At 43.5% G+C, this 17,296-nt stretch overlaps 1 protein-coding gene across 1 annotated transcript in view; it reads left to right on the top strand.

Moving 5' to 3' along the window:
- Positions 1-577: 577 nt before the first annotated feature.
- GABRR1 (gamma-aminobutyric acid type A receptor subunit rho1) overlaps positions 578-17,296 on the top strand; it is a 70,497-nt gene continuing 53,778 nt past the window's right edge. Inside the window, exon 1 of the mRNA XM_074948102.1 lies at positions 578-699. Coding sequence (XP_074804203.1) covers positions 578-699 — 122 coding nt within the window. The remainder of the gene's footprint in view (positions 700-17,296) is intronic.

The raw sequence follows: 17,296 nt of genomic DNA, 5'->3' as shown, positions 1-17,296 counted from the left end.
AAGTGCGTGACACAGGTTCTGCAAGCACAGCAACAATGGCATCACCACACGCTGCAAGCATGAAGCAAAACCAGGGAAAATAAGATCAAACATGTTTCTTAAAAGCTAGATAGAAATTATGATTAGCTGCTGGAAGCAGACACAAATAAGTGTTTTATAAAGACTATCATATTAGGCATTAACAGGTACACTTAAATCAGCAATTAAAGAAATCTTTGATCAGCTAGAATACACTGGTTCTCCAGAAATATATATGCCATTTTCCAAAATACTTGAAAGATTTTGCTTTAAACCAATTTATACAATAGCGTGTTTGAACAAAAAAAAATCGTTTTGTAGGAATACGTGAATTCTACACTGTTCGAAAATCCCTACCATCTGACGTAGAGGGATTTATAGGTTTAATGGAAATTGCTTTCCCCACTGTCCAGATTAAATACTGCAGGATGATTTTTTGTATGAGTAAACATCCTTCCAATAATGAAGAGACCGATAATGTCTTAAAAAGAGAAACAGAATCTACATTTTTGTTTTCTTCTTGTGTGGACTATTTCTGGATATAGGACCCCAGAATATCATGTTGACTGTCCATAAAATGCAGTTTAGCATCTTCTTGCTGTTGTGGGGATGGGTTTTGTCTACTGAATGCAGAGCTCACCAGCAAGGAAAAGAAATACATGAGATATATAAGAAGGGCAGGTGAGTCTCCTTGTAAATTCAGATATATACAATTTGGGCAAATGCAACATTGCAGATAACTATACATTCTTAATGCAGACCTCTGAAGTTTGTATTGCAGCATATTCAGGGTTATCTAACCAACAAATATTGTTCTTAGCTTTTTCTTTTTCCTCCAATGACTAGTAGTTTTACATTTTCTACATCCAAAACCACTAGTATCAACTATCTGGTGTAACGTGGCATTTGCTTGTTCTTGATTATAGCATCTTTGGGGAAGGAAAGGAGGAGGAGTTGATTGTTTATTGTGGTAGAATGCTGGGGTATTTATAAGAGTGGATATAAAAGTTTTATTACTTCCAACATATCTGCAGACTACTAGGATACAATCAGTTATGCCTGTGAACAAAAAAGACCTTGAATAACCTGCAGATCAATTGCCTAGTTTCCAAAAGGGCTACATACTAATTTTTCCCCAGTACTGCCATACACAGTCCTCTAAGTTTTTGTTTGGAGGAAATTTTCCTGATATTAGAGCAGTTTTGTGTTGTTGTTTTCAAGTACTCATATTCTGTTTTGTAAAAAATGTTGAGGTCTAGTAAGAATAATTATAATTATATAACATGCCCTCTACATGCAAGTAGACAAACACCAGGGGATATTGCTGGAGGAAAAAAAATTCTGTGCACTTCTCTGGAGGGCATCACTGGCTTATGCCTTCTAAGAAGTCGGCGTTTAAAATGTCTACTGAAGCTGTCAAACACAGATTAAGATTGTTTTTGCTCATTAGCAACTATGAATTGTCACCAATGCTATCTTAATTAACATGAGAAAAGTAGTTTTAACGGAGATGAACTGTTAATAGAGATGCAGTAGTGTCAGGCAGGAAGAATTCAAGCCATTTCTATAAACATCAGTGTTAAGGAAAAATTATCAGAGAATAAAGTATGGTTTCTCTCGGTCTTCAAATACTTCCCTTTTCTGCTTTCTTGAAAATGGGCCAGACTACCCTATTACAGAACTATTGCAGTGATAATATCTGTGAATCCAAGATCCATCTTGTAAACTATGAAATAGGTTCAGTGGTGATGTCACATAACTGGGAAGATGGATGCAGTGGCCCCTGTTCACAAACAGACCCAAATGGACACATGGCAAGACATATTAAAACAATGCTATCCTTTGTTTTCATTCAAGTTCACAAAAATGGCAGATGTTCTACCATACTGTAGCTGACACTAGCAAAGTAGATGGCAAGGTGTAAACTGGCAGCTTTAACCAGTTGAACAAAAATACAGTGTACAAGCCGTATAAACCTGTGTACGCCTATAATGCAGCTGTAATTCTCTTTATTAGAGATACATCCCTAAGCATTTCATGTAAAATACAGTTAAGGGAAAGAATAAATCCTAGTGAAGGGAGATGTTAAGAAGTACATGCCAAAGGGAGAATGACATATTCAGGTAGCATTTGAAAATAAACAGACTGGTCGTTTTGTGCCTTGTGTGGTTTCATTGTCCCACCAAGACCCCTGAAGCACTGAGAATCCAACTGAGGTGGTGCTGCTGGCTGGCATGGAGGGGAGCACACCCTGGACCCCACCTCCTCCATCCACAATTTGGGGTGGTTACCTCTGCTAGTGGCCAGGGCAAAACCTGGGGAGTTGGCCCCCCCCATCCCGCCTTCCTGACCTGCTCACACATTGGATTTCTGCAATGCCTGAGGCCCCAGAGGTGGTATGGGGCGGGACCCTGAGCATTTGCCCTGCTTGCCACCCCCCTAACACCAGCCCTGCTAGTGGCAATAGCCTTGCACAGTCCATGCAATTAGAGAAATGTGAGGCCTGGAGCTGTGCCCAGTCCTTCCCTAGTGGTACAAAATGGAGGGGAAAGGTGCCTGGCACTCTTCTGTGTGCTGCCTGTTCTGACCTCAGGTGTCAAAGACGTGGGGGAACAAGGAAATTGCTCTCTGTGGCTGTTGCTATATGGAACGCTCTCAAGGAACACATGCAGAGTATGCTGTTCTGATCTATACACACAAGTGAATCTCAATTTGTTTATTATACAGAAGCAGCATCTGGGAGCACTGTAATAGTTAAGTGCCTGTAAGTATCTCTCTGTTTTTACAAAAAGGGAGAAACATGATGAGACAGAACATAGGAATGTAATAGTAATGGAGAGGGCAAGGAAGGATAAAGAACTTTATCCACAGGATGAAATAGGATATTAAAACAGTTCCAACAGAATCACTTAAGTAGGCACACCCCAACCGCTCAGGGTGATGGGGCTGTTCAGCAAAGCAGGGTGTTAGGCCAATCAAGGTGGGAGACCACCTTAAGCAACTTTTGTGCTCCCTGCATCATTCTGTAGGGTTGATCCTCCAAGGGCAATTTGGAATAGCCCGAAGGCTGCAAGGGGCTGTTCCAGCAGCCAAGGATCACCAGGGTATAGGAACACACATCCATGCCCCCTCTACCAGCCACCAGGAGAGGGGATGGCAAAGCCCATAGAGCAATGCTACTTCACTTGACAATCCTTACTTTGAAGTGATCCTCCACTGGCCAGGTAAGAAAATTTTCAGATAGCTTTGCGGGAATGATCAATCTGGCCCTGGCCCAAAATCTCTCCTAGGTTTATAGATTTTAAGGCTAGAGGTGACAATTATCTGGTTTGACCTCTGGTATAACACAGGCTATAAATCCTCATACAGTAATTTCCACTTCAAGCCCATAAACTTCTGTTTGAGCTGTAGCATCTCTTTTAGAAATACATCCAGGCTTGATTTAAAGACTTAAAGTGATGGAGAACCCACCACAGTCCTAGGGAAGTTGTTGCACTGGTTAATCTGTTCTGAGATGTATTGACCTCGCATTTGGCTGTATTAAAACATGTTCACATGAGCCAATCTTGATGCAGATAAGATTCCCTTTGATTTTACCAAAAGTGCTACCTGCACTGAGAGTGCAGAATTGGACTCTGGGAGGCAAAGCAATTCAGGAGAGCCCCCACCTACACTATTTCAGAAGTAGTAGCTCATGGTGAAGGCTGTCACTCAGCATTTCTATTACAAGCTCTGCTTCCTCATGCTTCATAAGTCAGCCCTTAAAATTCATTTTGTACAAGAACTTAGAGCAATTTGGCTTTTTATTCAGTTTAAGGTTGGCTTAGTCCCTAAATTAGTTAAATGCTGGAGATGACAAAATTCACATTCTTCTGATTTCAGGCTCTCTACACCTGGAACAGTATCATTTTCAGCAAAATATTGTAATCTGAATCTGAGCTATGCACAGGCTAAGAGGCTACATTAAGCATGGAGTTTCAACCTTCACTCTGAAAGTGCTTGGGGTTTTCTCTTGAAGACTTTGAGCCTAGACAGGATATTCTAAAGTAAGAACTGAAATGAAAAACAGTACAGAACATACCAAATGAGGTAGTGTTATGATAGCAGACCAGGTGCCCTTAGGCCTCACTGAGCACTGACCAATGCATAACTGGAAGCCATTCTGGCTCACCTGTGTGTTAGTATTGGTAAAATAGATGTTAAGAATGTGTTTAGACTTTATGGAATGCTTGTAAGTTGCTGCCTGCATTCATCTCATTTATAATATCTGTATCCCATGTTATAGGGCAGGGATCGGCAACCTTTGGCACGCAGCCCATCAGGGAAAGCCGCTGGTGGACTGGGATGGTTTGTTTACCTGCAGCATCTTCAGGTTCGGCTGATTGCAGCTCCCACTAGCCGCGGTTTGCTATTCCAGGCCAATAGGGGCCACAGGAAGTGGTGCGGGCTGAGGGATGTGCTGGCTGCTGCTTCCCACAGCCCCCATTGGCCTGGAATGGCAAACCGTGGCCAGTGAGAGCTGTGATCGGCTGAACCTGCGGACGCTGCAGGTAAACAAACCATCCCAGCCCACCAGCGGATTTCCCTGATGGGCCATGTGCCAAAGGTTGCCAATCCCTGTTATAGGGTAACTATTTGTTTTGTAACTATAAGTGTTTGCTATGCAACTGGAAATCCAGTCAGGGAGAAGCATTACCAAGTGTGAAATACTAGTTTACGACAAGAAGTGTCATCTCCTGTCCAACAAAAGAAGGCCCGTAGACACCAAATGAACCATTGTGGAATATCGGTGGACAAAATACTTTAATTGCTCCCCTCATACCCATGAAGAGAGGACGTGCACAAACCCTCATTCCATCAGTTTGAACTCTGGGGGAAAGGAATAAAAATCCCTGACCAGAAAGAACTGTATCACTTTGCTGGTTGGAATTTGGAGAGGGCAATATTTCTAAACATAAGCAAGGGATCTCCAAGCATCTTAGCATGGGTTAGCCCTAAAGGACATATATACAGCAGCGTCTAGTACTTTTTGAAATCCAAGACTAACTCATTTTTGTGTGTGTGTGTGTGTGTGTGTATATGTTTGCCTACTTTAAAATTACTTATTTTGCTTTCCTAGTTAATAAACCTTTAGTTAGTTTAATATAGGATTGGATAAAAGCATGGTCTTCTGTGAGAGATCTGAGGTAAAATTGACCTGGGATAAGTGATGGGTCCTCTGGGACTGGGAATAACCTGAATATTGCTGTGATTTTTGGTGTAAGGGGCCATTATCACAAAGGCAGTCTTGCCTGGATGGCGAGATAGTCCTCTTGAGCATTCCGGTCTATCTGTGACTCCATGTGAAAGCAGTTGTAGTGGTTGAGTAGTTCATACTTGATTGGTGAAATCTAATTGTAGAATACTCAACCAGTTTGGGGTTTGTGCCCTGGTTTGTAACAGTTTGCCCTGAGGCTGGCACCCGAATTCATGAGCCACTCCAGACAGCTTGACAGAAGGGTCTTTTTCTTGCGTAAGGCATGAGGCTAGAGCCTACAGGGGAATTCACCCCTGTGACAAGGCCGCTTTGTGCTGGCTAAGCCAGTGTACAGGGGTCACAAGATTTCCCCCTGAATACCCTGCAACAAGAGACCTCCTAAGGGAACTTGCTTTATGCCCCCCAACGTCACAGCATAAACTACATAGATGGTGGGGCAGGAAGAATTACTTCAAAGTGGGAAGGGGAGTTGTCAAGGTGCAGGACCATCTTGACAATGTAGTGCCAACTGCAATGGTTTCAGGGCTGGCCTAGCCTGTAACGGGCAAAACCAGCTCCCAGAAACTCCTGAATAGAGAAGGCACAAGCCACCTCTCTTCAGTCTGTGTGTGATACTAGTGCTTAAGTCTGGTCCCAGGGGCTTTCAGACAATGCAAGTATCTGGTATAGTCTTCCATCTTGAATATTACATAGATTTATATTTTTGCAACATTTGTGTGGGGTGCCAGCTCTTTAGTAGATACACAAGTACAGTTAACAAAGAGGCTAAAGAAATTAAAAAAGCACCATACTGTTAAAATATTTTTCTAAAGGGGACCTACACCTACACTGTTCATCAATAGTCAGAAAGCAGCACCACTCTGGCTATGCCCTCTTACCCCCAACCAGGCCCCTTCTGGCAGGACTTGAAAAGGATGGATAGGGGAGAAAGGTAGAGCACCTATACTGGCTCTACACCACCCACAAGTGCCCCTTAAGCTGAGTTTTATGGTTGTTTTGCATTGATGGAGTATTGCAAAGGAGCTGTAGTGAACCTAAGAACTGGGCCCAATAACTTGATAAAGGACATTACAGAATAGCACATGCTGAAGATAAAAAATGTTGAAGGGGCCATCAACAATATACAGGATGCATACAGTGAAATCTGCATTTTAAACCACCTCTAAGACACCCGAGTCTCTAGAGTAGTGGTTTGTGGTACAATCTTGTTTGCCATGTAATCAAAGACTAGACTACCAATTTTTGCTAGTCCCCAGAAGGGTGACCCAAGATGCACTTTTATTCTATGAGCAACTGTGTAAAAATGACACTTTTGCCTAGCAGATCTGCTTTTCTGTATTAAGTTAATCATATGTGAGGATGCCAGTGACCCAAATAAATCTGTGCGGGTATGTCTACACTTAAACTGCTACAGCAGTGTGTCTATAGCACTTCAGGGTAAACAATCCCTGAGCCAATGGAAGAACCCTCCTGTCAGTGTAGGTAATCCACTTCCCTGAGAGGCAGTAGCTAAGTTGACAGAAGAATTATTCCGTCAACCTAGTGCTGTATACACCAGGTGTTAGATCAGCATAGCTACCTCTCTCAGGGGTGTGGATTATTCACAGCCTTCAGAGACATAGCTATGCCAATATAAATTCCCAGTATAGACCAGCCATAATGCTTTTTACCCCTGCTAGTCCCATAGAGCCAACGCTGTGAAGAGAGGAAGCAGAGAACTTGAGTATCAAACAGAATGGTTTACTAAGTTCCAGTCAGTCACACCTGTGGAAACCCTTTGAAGGCCACTGGCCTGCACAAATGTCGCTGAGGAGATAATCTCAAGGACACTAGGACTACACAGGTGGTGTTGATGGCCTAATTAGACCTGCAGAATTATTACTGGTGAAGATGAGCAATATGAAAAGAAGCCTAGGCTGTCTGAACCCAGCTGACCATTAGGTAAACTATCTTTTAACATTAAAATCCTGAAGCCATTGTTACAGTCACCTTTCAGACATGTGCCACCCTACAAGGTAGGTTTTGTTAAACATAAGTATACTGCCTTTAAAAAAGGGGTGGAAGGGAGTATCTACAACACTTGCCTCTTCACCATCTCATTGGATAACCCTGTCCATATTATTTCAGCTCATTATATCCTCTACATAGGAATGCTATTTCTGCTACTGTGGTGCAAGTTGTCCCACATTTCCTTCAATGAAGAGCAGTTATAACAACTGAAATATATGCTTGCACCATTAACCATAGCATTGCTTTCAGAGTTCATATTCATACAGCTGCATGGCAGAGTTTCTCCTTTCAATAATACTTCCAAATAACATTAAAAAAAGTGTCACTGATTTGAAATTCATTCATTTAGAGTTACAGCTAGGACTCCTCCTTGACCCCTTATTTAGAGGGCCCAGAAGCATCTGGGCACGCTGAAACTGAAGTACGTTTTCAAGATTAAAAAGCAAAACCAAGGAAATTTAATACTAAGACATGAGTGTAGCATTATAGGCCCCACCCTGTCTCTCAAATTTATGTGGGAGCCATCCAGAGTACATAAATGATTGCACATACAGTGCATACAGATTAATCTTCTCTGATGCTCCCTTCACTCTGCTCTTCACTTTTCCTAGAAGCTGTTTTAGGACTAGACCTCACTTGTTGCTGTTACCCCCAAATCAAACAAGTCGTATCAGAAGTTAGCCTTTACCAATACATTCCACGGCTTCATGTTCATACACACTAAGCAGCATTAAATCACAGAACCTAGTGGGCACTCTGTGGTCATGCAAAAAGAAAAACCCTTAGTAAGTTTCAATTTTAAAAAATGACACACAACCTAAGCTCTGCAATAGTATGTTCCTTTAAAGACACCATTGTGTCCCATATTGTGTAGACTAGTTCAGGGTGTGTGCCCATCAGGCTTCTCCAGCCTTTGCTAATAAAACAGCATTCAAAGGATACCTGTGTGTGTACCTGCATTTACCTCAGGGGTTCTGAAACTTTTTCAGGGGACAGAAGAACACATCTTGATAGAGAGTGTCTCATGGACCCCTCACCTCCCTGGTGCCCTGTAACCAAGTTACCAATAACACTTCATAGGCAAGTTTAAAAATAAATGATCACTCCGTCCCCTTCCCATTACACAGTAAGAGTCACCTTGCTCCTCCCTGTAGGAGAGATTCATTACCAGATATGCCCCTTCAAGTCTGGATGTGGCAAAGCAGGCTGTCATCTATCACTTCTTGCTGACAGCGGCTCCAGCCCTGCAGTGGTTTGCTTCTTCTCATGACTCAGCCATTCAGCCAGGTCACTTGAAAGTCTCACCCCCTCAGGTATAACCAAAAGTCCAACAAACAATAGCCCCAGAGCCTCAAGCCGAATTCCAACTCAACAGTCCTTCCACCCCTGGTCTCCAGGTTGTTTGCACCACCTTTTTCAGTGACTGATGGGAGGGTCTGGGTTTCCCTTCTTCTCTAGGTTCCAGTCTAGGGATACACTAATGGGCAAGCAACATATGTTTATTCAGGCCTACGGCTTCCTCCCTGGACTACTTCCTGCCTGTCCTCAGACCTTTCCCACTGCCCCTTCCTAGTCTCACTGTGTAGGTGTTCCCATCTGTGACACATGGCTAGAAAGGGTTAAGCAGCTCGCAGGCTAAATGACCCAGATTCAACCTTTAGAGACATGTTAGAAAAGTATGTAAATGGTAATTAGGGCCATTCCATGTTAGGCTAGAACTTTGAAATGCAAACCTGTATTGTTAAAGAATTAAAGGTGATACTAATTGTATGTGTTTACTTATATCTTGTTAGATGTTAGGAAGTGTCTGTTTAAATGGCTGTCTATTACTATAGCTATTGATTCAGAGATCAAAAGGGAATATTAAAATGTAGATGAATATTGGGTGAAATAATGTGATTGTCTATATGTCTCTTTAAAGTTTTTGGTAAACTGTGTATGAACTGCTCAATGGATAATTACCTTATGTTAATCCACGTAGCTAATTACAGGTGATGTTTGGGAAACAGAAGCTTATTTCAAAGGCCTATTGTTCATCCAAGGACTCTGTGCTGCCTAGGAACTGTATAAAGGATATTGGGACCTGATCATTTCATCTCAGAGCTGCTTATGCTTTATCAGGGGAAGCACTGAGCTGCAAGATTGAGGTCTCCAAATTCATTTGGATCACCCTGGTGTTGGACATTGGACTAAACCTATGGACTAATTCTATGAACTCTGTGCAACTCCTAAGATCATCATCTCTACTATGAAACTGATCTCAGATCTGTACTCATGCCTGTATGTATAATGATCTTTTAACCAATACACACACACACACTCTCTCTCTCTCTCTTTTTGTAATAATTTTTAGTTTAGTTAATAGGAATTGGCTGTAAGCGTGTATTTGGGTAAGATCTGAAATATTTATTAACCTGGGAGGTAACGTGTCCAATCCTTTGGGATTGGTAGAACTTTCACAGTTGACTTGGCTGTCTGGGAGGGAGCCCAAAGGCTGGGTTGCTTTTAAGGGAACTGTGTTTTGGCTTCTGTGTAACCAATAAGGTATTGTGGAAGCTGTTCTGTTACTAGCTGTGTAGATTTAAGTATCGGAATAACTACCAGCTTTGGGGATTGTCTGCCCCATTCTTTGCAGTTTGCCCTAATTGAGCAACCTCAGTGTGCCCCCCTCTTCTCCCCCCAGGGGACCCTGGTCACACCCTCAGACTCCAAGGTCTCAGGAATTACCCTTCCTTCAGGGCCCATGACTCTCTCAATTCCTCCCTGGAGTTCTCCAACAAATCCCAAGCCAGAAATTCAAACTTAAACCACTCCCACCTTTCCTAGGCTTGAGCTTTAGTCATAGGCCTTCATAAGTCTTCTGTGATACTTTGTTCCTCAGCTGAGCACCAGAACCCCATGGCTGCCTCCCAGGAGTCTTAACTCTTCTGGCAGGTCTCAAAATGGGGGCAACTCCCTTCCTGTGTCTTTCCCCAATTCTCCTCACTCCTGACTTTATCAGATCATTCTCTGAAAACAGGAAAAAACTCCCTCTTTTTTTCCCCCTCTACTCCCACCTTAAGGATACCTCACTGCTTTCCAGTGGACCTGCTAATTGACCTACTGAACCCCTTTCCAAGTGCCAGCAGACCTCGTAATTGAGCTCCCAGGCTCCTGTTAACCCACTCAGTATCACTGTGAGGTTTACATCCCATCATAGTCCCCTTCTCTTTTCTTGTTTTTCCTTTTAATTTAGGACTCACTTACATAAAGCAACATTTGCTAAACATGCAAACAGGAAAAGCAGAGGAAAAGTATGGCTAGAACAATTAAGAAATTGGTATATTATTACACCTAGCACACAGTTTACTAGTCCACATTCTCAGGCTGACAGCACAAACTAGTATGTGTGAATCATCGTAAATGCACTTTTGTTTAGCTGTTACTTTTACCTCTGTAGCTACTCATTTTTTATTGCAAAGATGGACTGTTAATACTTGTCGGAGGCTGCCAGTCCTGGAGACTTCAGCAGTCTATTCACTGAACTGGTACCACGTGGGTAGCTGCAGCATAAGCTTCTTAGCACTGCTCTGCCAGCTTGGGTCTGTGGAACCAGTTTAAGGGCTGAAAGGGTATGTAAAGGGTTCCACTCAGTGCAGATGCACCTCTTTGTAGCTAGGTCAGGGAATTAGCTTTTCCCCCACAGAGCGAGTGTCATTGGTTGCTCATCCTGTGCTTTCCTCTCTTCACAACCCAAAGTGCTCCCTCTTTGTGATGTGCCCCTCCAGCCAGGTCACAGCATGCTGTCCAGGATATCAAAGTCCCATTGGACAAGCTATCCAGGTGCCACCTCAGGCAGTCTTCCATTCCACTTCTAAGTCAGGTACTATTTCCCAGTGGCTGGTAGGAGAACCCCAGCCCATCTGCAACTCCAGGTTCCAGCCCATGGGCCTTACAACTAGCAACCCAGGTCTGCACTCAGTCTCACTTCCTGTGGTGATTTCCCTGAGTCCTTCCTATCCCACTTCTCTATATCTGGGTTTGCCACCAGAGCTTCCTCTACTCCCCATGGCTACTTCATCCCTCAGCCCCTTGCCAGACTCCCTATCCCAGGAATTATTCTGCTCCCCCGTACAACTACAGGCCCCATCCCAGCAGTCTCCTGCTGACTTGACTTCTTGTCTTGATAATTTCTAACCCAACTCTTTCCACAGCTGGGCTTCATTTTTGAATTAGGCTTTATCAATCCCTGGCTGCCCTCCAGGTGCAGCATATATGACTGATTGGCTCCTCCTGGCCCATATTAACATGCATAGGAGTTGTGAGGAGTGAACACCCCATCACAGGGGAGTTCATTCAGTCCTTGGTGTTCTCATTCAGCGTTCAGCCTGGCTGCCTAGACCGCTAATTAGGATAATTTATAACTGTGTTTTGAGATGTTTATACCTCTCTGTGATGCTCTGTACCTCAGGGGAACACCCAGCACCCCCATGTTCATCCTTATAAAATAATTATGTGGTATCCAATGCAAAGTTTGTCATGTCAGGTGTCTTCAGAAGGCTCATGATGCACTGAGCATTGTTGTTATAGTACTGTTACAGTAATGGGAAATAAGCACAAGAAAGCAGAAAAATGACTACCAGTGAGGCAGCTACAAAACTAGAGCTGGCCAGACTGGAAGCTGCAGAGAAGGGAAAGGACCATGAGTTTCAAATGCGGCCGGCAGAAATGAGGCTCAAAGAAGAGGAGGCTGCACACAGAAGGGCTATGAAAGAGAGAGCAGGGAGAAAGAGAGCGGAAAACACCAACTGGACCTGCTAGAGAAGCATAAGCAGAACCCCCGGATCCCAACAACTCCCATCACTCCAAAAATCAACAAATGTGAACACTTAATTCCTGCATATAGTGAAGAGTATGATATTGCTGAATATCTGACTACCTTTGAAAGGCTGTGGGTAACACATGAAATCCCTGATAAGAGAGTTCCTACCCTGATTGTGAAATTAACTGGTAAAGCTCGAAATTTATTCAATGGAATGCCTATTGAAGATGCTTTAGACTATATTGTAAATTTAAAGATACTCTTTTGCAAAGTTTTCAGATTGCCCTCTGAAACATATAGAGTTAAATTTAGGAATCTTAAGAGGGATATTGGTATGAGTAATGGGGAATATGTAAACAAAATGAAAGATTTGTTGGGAAAATGGGTGAGGGGTAAAGAGGTGGCATGTTTTGTGGGAACGTTGGATCTTGTTGCTCAAGATCATTTCCTAAGCATATGTAAGGCTGATGTAAAGCAGCATCTATGGGGCAAAGATGTAAAGTCTGTGGATGAGATGGCTTTTTTTAGCTGATGCCTTTGAACAGAATCAGGTGTCTATTGAGGGCAAACCACAGAAAGCAGGGTTTAAAACTGGTGGGAAGGGACAATCCCATTTTGCCCCTGGAAGGGAGCTGGGAGCCTAAACATTCTCTTACCAATAGAGGAATGTTTTTGGGTAACTCCTATCCCAAATCTCCTGTAAAAGCAGAAGAGCCTAAAAGGTGCTATCAGTGTAATTTATAAATGCCCTGTGCTAGGAGGAAGCAGGCAACTAATAGCTCACATTCGTTCTGCTGTCCTCAACACAGAAACCCCCAAAGCAATTGAAACCTATCATTGTTTTTGTGAGGTTAGCCTCTTCAGAACCAGATATGTAGCATGTTGAGGCTGTCCAAATTGATGTCAGGGAATACTTGGCGGGAGAGGGATACAGGGGCCCAGATCTCTGGTTAAGCAGAGTGTGGTCCCAAAGGCCAGTATGTTGCCTGGCCAAATGGCAGAGATTGTGGGGGTGGAAGAAAGCAGATTCCTCATACCACTAGCTAAAATCCATGTGGTTTGGAAAGGTTTTGACTGTGGGGGTAATGGAACACCTCCTATTCGAACTGCTCCTGGGTAATGTTTTTTCCACAAAAAGAAAAGGAGTACTTGTGGCACCTTAGTAACTAACTAATTTATTTGAGCATAAGCTTTCGTGAGCTACAGCACAGCTCAGGTTAAAGTGCCTGCAGCAGGAGGGAGTTTTATGCTGGGACCCCCGAGGGAAAGGCTAAGGTCTCTGTGCTGAGAGAATGGGGGAGAGTCTCCTTGATTCTTCTGCAACAGGGAGAAACCACATGCTTCCAAGTTGGGTGGTTGAGATCAACTCCTGCACTGCAGCTGGGGGCAACACCACACCAGGAAGGGATGGGGGTGTAATGCCTGCCAGGAGAAAACTGTCCAGGTTGTTAGCAGGGGCTTGATGCAGGCAGGCCAGCAGGTCGCAGCTGAACCAGAGATAAAACCGGCTCTAGGGAGCATAGAGCAATGTGTCCCAGAGGAGAGCCCAGAGAAGGGACTGGGGATCTCAGAAACCACTGAGGTGGGTGAGGATTCCTGTGACTCTGTAACACAGGGAAGCTGTGTACTTCCAAGTATGGGAGGGGCTGAGACTAGCTCCTTTCCAGCAGAAGGCAACATGCCCTCAGGCACAGGGACTGGAGAGGTGTTGTCAGTGATTAAGGAAACTGTCCCAGTTGTTCGATGGCAGAGTTCTGTAGGTGAACAAGAGACAGAACCCTTCCTAGGGAGCACAGAGAAATGTGTCTTAGGAGGGACCCAGAGGCAGAAACTGGGGAAGGAATAGTGGGGATACAGGAATGTCTCCAGGATGCCCAGGACACTAGGAGGATGCCTGTGACACAGGTTTTGAGAAGGAACTGTGTAACTGGCCTCCTAGAGGGGAGCAGTCACACAGCTGACTTCTCAGGGACAGAGAAAGAGGTGGCAGAGGGTACCCCATTCCAGGGCCTGGTTTTTCTGGATGCTATTTCTGAAAAGTTTTTGGAAGGTAACTGTGTCTCTTTAAATCAAGATGCAGCTCCAATGCCTGGGTTGAGCAGAGGAGTTGAGACCAGGAAATTGCCAGGTGGTAATTTGTGAGAACTACCTGACTGACAGAGAAGGGGGTGTTTTCCCCCAGGCTGGTGAGACACAGACAGCAGTTATGGGAAAAGGTGGATTTGATCAAAGGGTAAACACACCTAGACCAGAGAGCACAGATCACAGCCCTCTAGGGGGCAGGGAAGGACTCCAGGCTGGGAGGAGGAAACACAAGGTAACCCCAAAAGGGGAGCTGGATTTTCTGCATATGTACAGTCTTGGGGTTGGGAGTCCGCTTCCCAAAGGGCCAGACAATGTACAGAATCCCCCTGAATACCTATCTTGCCAGACCCTGAGGCATCAGAATTCCAGAAACATGATTAAATTAAGAGCCCACATAGAGGGGAACACTGGAGAGAAAGAAAAGACAGACTGATTACATTGGAGAGAGTCAAAGGACACCAAGGGTAATAAACAAACTAACCTCAAACTACGCTATCTGAACAGAGGGCGTGGTATCATAAAGATACTTTTGTAAATGCACATCTGTGATAAAAAATTTGGTATTAATGTTAAGTTTTGGGGATAAGAATTTTGACACAGATGTTAAACCTTATAATAATGCTACTTTTCAATAAATACCTGTAAACAGGTTTAAAGCTTATCACAGCAGAGAAACCATAAAAAACCTGGTGTGCTGTGTGTGAAAGGGGAAACTGAGGCACGCTGCCTCATGGCCTTAATGGCTGGATGACAAGAGAACTATAATACAAACTGCCTTCGAGCTAGTCAGTGACTAAACTAAGAGGGGAGGTGTGAGGCTCTGTACCTCGGGGGAACACCCAGCACCCCCATGTTCATCCTTATAAAATGATTGTGTGGAATCCAATGCAAAGTTTGTCATATCAAGTGTCTTTGGAAGGCTCATGATGCACTGAGCATTGTTGTTGTAGTAATGTTACAGGTTAAAATTTAATGTATATAGTTATGAGGCTGAAAATGTGTCTTCATGGCTTAAAATAAACCCAGGCAAAAACTTTCCAAGAGCAGAGAGGCAGTTCTCACCTCATCAGGGCATGTATGGGACAAACCCAGCCCAGCTTCACAGGAACAAAGGACGCTGGCCTAGACAGCAACAAAATAATCTGTTGGACTCTCGTGTGAGTCACCCCACTTCCCTTGATCAGTTTGGAACTGCGATGAGGTAATGCTGACCTGACTCTGAGGGGGTGTGGGGCAAAGCCAAGAGGGAATAAAGAACATGATAAAAAGGAGAGACATTTGCCATGCTCTTCCTCTCTCTTCCACCTACATCTACAGACACCATGCCAAGTGACTAAAGCGCTGATCCAAGGGGAGAGCCTCACTGAAGAGCAACCAGCCAGCCCGTGGTGAGAAGCATCTAAGTTTGTAAGGACATTGAAAGGGTTAAGATCAGCTTAGAATGTGTTTTTGCTTTTATTTCATTTGACCAAATCCAACTTGTTATGCTTTGACTTATAATCACTTAAAATCTCTCTCTCATAGTTAATAAATTTGTTTGTTCTACCTGAAGCAGTGCATTTGGTTTGAAGTGCATCAGAGACTCCCCTGGGGATAACAGGCCTGGTACATATCAATTTCTGTGTTAAACTGACAAACCCATATAAGCTTGCGGCATCCAGTGGGCATAACTGGACACTGCAAGATGGAGGTTCCTAGGGTTGTGTCTGGGACCGGAGATATTGGCTAGCGTCATTCGGTTGCACAATCCAAGAAGCAGCTTACATGCCAGAGGCTGTGCGTGAACAGCCCAGGAGTGGGGGTTCTCACAGCAGAGTAGGGTTGGAGTGACCTAGCAGATCACTGGTCCAGATAACACCAGAGGGGAATGTCACTCTCCATCAAGAACTAGGACAGTGACCATCTGCTTGTACTATACAGGCTATTAGCCAGCTGTTAGATGATAATTTTAAGTCATTACCAACCTGAACTGGAGATGGGTTGGTAACCTAGAGAGGAAATGCTCTGCATCTCGATATTAACCCCTGGAAGCAAAGTGCCCCCCCTTTAATTTTTCATTTATATTTATTAAATTAAAGATGGCAGATTGGGGTGTGAAACAGTAAAATAATCATTTGTACATCCTGTGATGGTGCACCCCATAAGAATTTATGGAAATATGCTCATGAATGTATATGACATAACTGGAATATGTTTTATGCTACATATGCCATGTAACATATCTCTGTAAAGGTTATGATCTACTGAATCTATTAATCCTATTTGTATGCATGTATCATTTTTATATTTGAAATTATGAATGTTGGCTGTGTACTGGCTTGATTTTTAAGTAGCCTTTGTAAAGCATTTGGTCAGCTTTGTGAGAAAGGAATGTGCAAATTAAGTGCCCAATCAAGAAGCACTTAAGGAACAATGGATCTTGGAATGCTCCAATCCACATAAGAAATCTATTTGAGGATGTTCAAGGTAGCATGTGACCCATGGCTGCTACCTGTAAGTTCTGAGTCATGCATGGACATATGACTGGCCCATGTGACTCCAAAATTCCATATTGTAGCTGGGATTCTAAACAGGGGGAGTGAGGAGTGTCCACCCACCAGAAAAAGTCTATTTAAACCCCGGGGAGACCCCTCCATTTTGTCTTCAGCTGGCTAAAGAGAGAGCCTCTCCAGCCCCAAGGCTACCTGAAAGAAACTGGAATAAAGGACAGTAACTACAGGAGGTGTGAGTGATTGCTGGACCCAGACTAGAAGGAGACTAGTCTGTAAAAGGAAGCTTACTGGAATTCCTCTAAGGGTGAGGTTTTCATCTGTATTCAGTTTTCTTAGACATAGACTTGGGTGTTCTATTTTATTTTGCTTGGTAATTCAGTTTGTTCTGTCTGCTATTACTTGGAACCACTTAAATCCTACTTTACTTATTAATTAACCCAGTGTATGTATTCATACCTAGGGGGGAAAACAGCTGTGCATATCTCTCTGTGTTATAGAGGGCGAATAATTTAGGAGTTTACCCTGTATAAGCTTTATACAGGGTAAAATGGATTTATTTGGGGTTTGGAGCCCACTGGGAGTTGGGCATCTGAGTGTTAAAGACAGGAACACTTCTTAAGTTGCTTTCAGTTA

Source organism: Natator depressus, chromosome 3, assembly GCF_965152275.1.
Source record: "Natator depressus isolate rNatDep1 chromosome 3, rNatDep2.hap1, whole genome shotgun sequence".
NCBI lineage: Eukaryota > Metazoa > Chordata > Testudines > Cheloniidae > Natator > Natator depressus.
Note: the sequence above shows the minus strand (reverse complement) of the source record. Positions and strands in the feature narration are given on the sequence as shown.